The sequence below is a fragment of the Balaenoptera ricei genome, chromosome 14 (genome assembly GCF_028023285.1).
Source record: "Balaenoptera ricei isolate mBalRic1 chromosome 14, mBalRic1.hap2, whole genome shotgun sequence".
NCBI classification, from domain to species: domain Eukaryota; kingdom Metazoa; phylum Chordata; class Mammalia; order Artiodactyla; family Balaenopteridae; genus Balaenoptera; species Balaenoptera ricei.
The window spans coordinates 15,963,477-15,969,476 of record NC_082652.1 but is presented as its reverse complement, the minus strand read 5'-3'; the positions used below and the strand labels follow the sequence as shown (position 1 = coordinate 15,969,476).

Here is a 6,000-nt window from a genome sequence, read left to right as displayed (position 1 = left end):
GGGAGGAGGAGGAGCGAACCGGGCTTGGGGGGCGGCTGCACAGTCTCTGGGATCCCCAGGCCTGGAGGGGGGTCTGCGCGCGGCCGGCTGGCTCTGCCCCCCGTCCGGTCCGGAGCGGGCCTCCCTCGGGCCAGCCCGATGTGACCGGGCCCAGCGGAGCCTGAGCTAGGAGCGGGTCCGTCGCGGAGCCGGAGGGCGGGAGGAACATGACATCGCGGAGGTGAGGAGCCCCGAGGGCCCGGCCCGGGCCTCGGCCCGGCCCCCGCCGCTTTCGTTCAGCCCCGCCCGGGAGGGGGCGGCCCGGCTGGGCTTCGGACTCCCGCCCGGGGTCGCGGGGGCAGGCTCCGTCCCAACCCCCTAGCCCTCCCGGGCCCGGGGGTCCGGCCCCACCGCGCCCCCACCCCTCGGGTCCCCATTCATTTCCTGCCTCCCCGAGTTCCGGCTCCCGCAGCCCTGGGGATGCCCGTCTGGACGGGTCAGGTAGAACCGCCCGGGGAACCGCGGACGCCAGCGGCCCGGCTCGGCGCCGCATTCCTGACCCATTGCCTCATGAGAATTGCCTCATGGTGATTCCGAAATAACCCCGCTCACTTGGGGAGGCTCCTCGGCCTCGGACGCGGGAGGGGAGAGTAGGGGCCAGTTGCGCGGGGCCAGGCCCCCGACGGTCGAGCCGCTCTGGGTCCCTCTGCCTCTTGCGCGCATTTGCGGGCTTTACTCAGGATCCCTGACCCCTTTATATGCCTCTTTGCATCTCCTTTCCCCCCCACCCCTCACGTGCCAGAAATGGAAAAACTGACTGTATCTGCAGCTATTAGAAGTATTTCCTTCCTCTGCGATCTTCGCTTTGGGAGATGGGAGGGAAGGGAGCTGTATCTCTAGTTATTTAATCCTTCACAACCTTAAAAGTCAGGTAACATTAATCACCCCCGTTTTACGGATGTGGAAACTGAGGCTCAGAAGAAACATGCTAGTAAATGATAGGATTTGAACCTAAGAGTCAGAAGGAAGGTTAGTGAATTAATGAGATCCGGTGAAAGCTCAGGGTAATCATACTACTAATAGCTAACATTTATTTAGGTCTTACTGTATGCCAAACAAGTTTAATCCTTACTATAAGTCTATGAGGTAGGTATTGTTATCCCCCTTCTAAAGATGAGTAAAGTGAGTTTCAGAAGTTAGGCAACCTGGGCTTCCCTGGTGACACAGTGGTTAAGAATCCACCTGCCAATGCAGGGGACACGGGTTCGGGGTTCGAGCTCTGGTTGGGGAAGATCCCACATGACCCGGAGCAACTAAGCCCTTGCACCACAACTACTGAGCTTGTGCTCTAGAGCCCGCGCTGTGCTCTAGAGCCCGCGAGGCACAACTACTGAGCCCATGAGCCACAACTACTGAAGCCCGCACGCCTAGAGCCCGTGCTCTGCAACAAGAGAAGCCCACGCACCACAGCAAAGAGTAGTCCCAGGTCCCCGCAACTAGAGAAAGCCCGTGCGCAGCAACGAAGACCCAATGCAGCCAAAAATAAATAAATAAAATAAATAAATTAAAAAAAAATAAGTTAGGCAACTTGCCTAAGGTCACTCAATCAATAAATGACGGAGCCAGAACCCCTCTGTTAATTACCAGGTTACTATTATTTTATAAGTATTGCCAATAATTTGTAAGCCTTAATTTTGTTGTTAAACAGTAGTGTGATCTACTGTTTTCAGATAATGATCCTGCTATTTTGTATTTCCACTCTTTATATATGATTCCTATATAAGACCCATTGTTTAGACTTCATTGTCCTGTTATGGTCACTGTCTTAGACATTTGAGGAACTGTTTCAAGCTGTTGGAGTTATTTGAATGAGAGACTTTTCGAAATATTAGGAATGTCTTCTCAGAAATACACCTGCACATTATTCATTCATGGAATGAAAAGAGAGAGAAAGAAGAAAACTGAAAACTTAGGAAGTGAGTGATTTGGACAGGTCTGTTGGCAAGTGCTTACAGATCTGGGTAATATATAATTGCATTTCAGCAGAACAGTGTATAGCCTCAAATGTTCTAATTCCTTAGGGAGCTTTTAAATAAAACAGTTGTCTATTTAATCTGTCAAATAGTCATTGAGCCTTTTGTTCCTTGTGTCTGCTCTTCCAGACAAGTAAGGATCTGCTTCTTTTAGGAGACAAAGACTAGGGGCTGGGAGTGGGGTAGGGGCTGGGTAGTAATAGACCCTACATTGTCCAGCTTGTTAGTTTAGAAGCCAGGAAGTGTGGGTATAGCCAAAGCAGCAAGTGGTAAAGATGACAGTTTGAAATGGAGTAATTCCTCCTCTCCTCCAGCCCTCCCTTACCTATTAATGGAAAAGAAATGTGTGCCACCTAAAAAGCAGATTATGAATGTAACACACATAATTGGGGATTATTTATTATTTTTCAGATCATAGGTCTATTTTATTATTTTAACCCAGCTTTATTGAGGTATAAATGGCATGCAACAAATTGCATATATTTAAGTGTACAATTTGATAAGTTTTGACACGTGTATACACTCGTGAAACCATCACCACAATCAAGATAATGAACATATCCATCACCCCTTTTGATGGCTCCTCGTGCCCTTTATAATCCCTTCCTTGTTGCCAGGCAAACACTCTTCTGCTTTCTGTTACTATACATTAGTTTGCATTTCCTAGAATTTTATGTAAATGGACTTTTATGTGTGGCTTCTTATGCTCAGCAAAATTATGTTGAAATTCATCCATGTTGTAGTGTGTGTCATATAGTTCCTTACTTTTTATTGATTAGTAATATTCCATTTTATGAATGTACCACCATTTATTTACCCATCCACCTGTTGATGGATGTTTGGGTTGTTTCAGAGTTTGGCTTCACAAATAAAGCTGCTCTGAATGTTCGTGTACAAGTGTTTGTGTGGATGTATACTTTCATTCCTCTTTGGTAAATACCTATCAGTGGTATGGTTGGATCACATAGCAGATGTATATTTAACTTTTTCAGCAATTGCCAAACTTTTTCAAAGTGGTTATACCATTTACATTCCCACTGGCAGCGTATTAGAGTTACGGTTCCTCCACATCCTGGCCAACACTTGGAATGGTCAGTTTTTAAATTTTAGCCATTTAAAGGGTGTGTCATTGTATCTCATTGTAGTTTTTTCCCCCATATCAGCACTTTTTAATTTTTTAATTTTAATTTTACTTACTTAATATTTTAATGGAGGTATAATTGACATAGAACATTATATTAGTTTCAGGTATACAGCATAATGATTTGATATTTATTCATTGTAGTTTTAATTTGTGTCTTCCCTGGTGACTAATAATGTTGATCATCTTTTCATGTGCTTATTTGCCATCTGTATATCTTCTTTGGTGACACGTCTATTTGATTAAATATTTTCTCTTTTAAAATTTACTTGTTAAAAAAATAAAATTTACTTGTTTGTTTTCTTATTGAAATTTGAGAGTTTCTTGTTCTGGATACAAGTCTTTGATCAGAATTGCAAATATTTTCTTTTAGTCTGTGGCTTGTCTTTTCATTTTTTAAAGTGTCTTAAACAGAGGTTTTTAATTTTGCTGAAGTCCAGTTTATCAATTAAAAAAAAAAAGGATCATGCTTGTGGTGTCATTCCTAAGAAATTTTTGCTTAATCCAAAATGTCTCAAATGTTTTCTCTTGTTTTCTATAAGTTTTATAGCTTTAGGTTTATGATCCACTTTGAGTTAACTTTTGTATGCGGTATGAGGTGTGGCTGTATCTTCTCTTTTTTGCATATGGGTGTCCAGTTGTTCTAGCACCATTTGTTGAAAAGACTGTCCATCTTTATTGAACTTGTACCTTTGTTGAAAATCAGTTGTCCATTTATATGTGGGCCTATTTCTAGACTCTCTTCTGTTCCATTGATCTATTTGTCTTTCCTTATGCCAATACCACATGATCTTGATCATTGTAGCTTTATAACAAGTCTTGAAACCAGATAGTGTTAGTCTTCGAACTGTGTTCTTTTTCAAATGATTTTTAACCTCAGAATTAATTCATTCAACAAGTAGTTATTGAACCAGGCAGGATGAAGCTGTAGAATAGGGAAAAATCATTGTTCTTATGGCTGAGAGAGAAAGTGGACAAACACATGAATAAATGAGACTATTTCAGGTAGTAATAACTGCTGGGAGGGAAAAAAATAAACCGAATGTGGAAAACGTGGCTAGTTTTGATAATGGGTTTAGGAAAAGTCTCTGAGGAGGTGATCATATGAGCTGACTCCTGAATGACTAATATTCTGAATTTTGTGTTGTTTAATTATCAAAGTAATTCTTTTTGGTTCATGGGTTTAGGGTTTAGAGTTTGTATGCATTTAATAATTACAGTGTCATATATTCAGTATGCTGATACATCTCAACATCACAGGTAAGGAAAGGAAGGTATGAGCAATTATATGATTCTCCCTCCCACCCAGGTAATATAGCAAAGCTAGTGCTGAGTTTAGATTTTGAGATTGCTTGGCTGCCCTACTCTGCCTTGTTTAGCTGACAAAACTGGCTGTATTCTTCAGCATCTGGTACATCTTTTGCATTTGCTTTTGTTCCTCTGGAAGGTAGTGTCTGAGGGCTTGAACTGAGAGGGCAGAAAATTTAGCTTGTTCTCAGACTCTAGGCTTTTGATTTATCTGATGCAGGTCAGGTACATTTGTCCCAGGCTCTCCTTAGTGGCCCTGTTTGTTTCTATCCTGTGGGAGTAAATAAACTTGCCTTACTGAAAAATAACAGTTCTACGTCTTTCCAGTTGAAACTGGGTTGTCTTTATTAATGTCCTGCCCCGATGTAAGCTCAGGTTTTTGTCCAGAGCTGCTCAAATGCAGGGGCCACTGCTAAGATCACTTACCCTTCTTGCACGTGGTCAATATGGCGAATGTTAGAGAGTCGCACAAGAGCTGGAAAAGCAGAGCCAACCCTTGTTTGTAATTGTTACTAGCGGGCCTTGGTGTACTTTGTTAGGCAGCTATGGAACAATAGAAGATACTGTGCTTATTCCTCTTTCCCTTTGGGAAACACAGACAGCACTTGCCCTCCAATGCTGACCTTTTGAAGGAAGGGGAAGGCAAATACTGATGTTTGGCAGGTTCTGTGGCAGTTGTGGCCTGCAACCAACAGTTTGAGACCCTCCCCGAAATGGATTCAAACACCCTAAAATGCAGCCCAGTTCATTACTGAGTTTTGGAGGGTTGTGTGCATTTAGCAAGCTAGTATATGCTGTGGTCCTTGGCAGCACTGAAATATGAAAGATACGATTCATGTTCACAAGGAGCATTGAATTTAGAGAGGGAGACAGACTTGTAGGCCAGCATCAAATGAGTTTGATGAACGTAGTAGCAAACTGAAACTGAAATTTGCCAGTATAGAGCATACTGTTTAGAATACATACGTACTTGTATACTGATATACACATTCATGCACACTGTATATATATCTGTCTATACGCACATACATATACACACACGCAATACGTTTATTTTAAAAATAGTAGACTGTAGATCCAAGTCTGTGTCATTCCATTGACCCACTCTAATGAAACACTGACCCATTCATTCAAGAACTTGTGATTTAACTTATTTATCGTGGGATTACTAAGTGCGGGGGGCACTGTGCTAGGCATTGGGTGTTCCAGGTTTTAAGGAAACAGCAAGTGCGAGAGTGCTGAGGTAGGGAGTTCTTGGAGTGCTTGAAGGACAGAAGGGAGCACGTGGCGGAGCTGAGACTGGGGCTGTAGGTGGGGACTAGACCACACAGGGATTTTTAAGGTCCTCACTGTCACGTGGACCATGGAGAGGAGTTTGGGTTGTATTTTAAGAGCAATGCAAAACTATAGAAGGATGTGATCAGGGGAGTGGCATGAGCTGATCTATTTAAAAATATCCCTCTAGCTGCTGTGAAGGGAGAATTGTAGGAGGCTGGAGTGGACCCAGGGAGAGCAGACAAGAGAGAGAGAGGCTTTGAA

At 43.3% G+C, this 6,000-nt stretch overlaps 1 protein-coding gene across 4 annotated transcripts in view; it reads left to right on the top strand.

The window, feature by feature from the left end:
- PTPN11 (protein tyrosine phosphatase non-receptor type 11) overlaps positions 1 to 6,000 on the top strand; it is a 73,485-nt gene continuing 67,485 nt past the window's right edge. For all 4 annotated transcript variants that reach the window (XM_059893881.1, XM_059893879.1, XM_059893880.1 and 1 more), the window contains exon 1: positions 1 to 220. In XM_059893881.1, the coding sequence (XP_059749864.1) occupies positions 207 to 220 (14 nt within the window). In that variant the 5' untranslated portion in view covers positions 1 to 206. The remainder of the gene's footprint in view (positions 221 to 6,000) is intronic.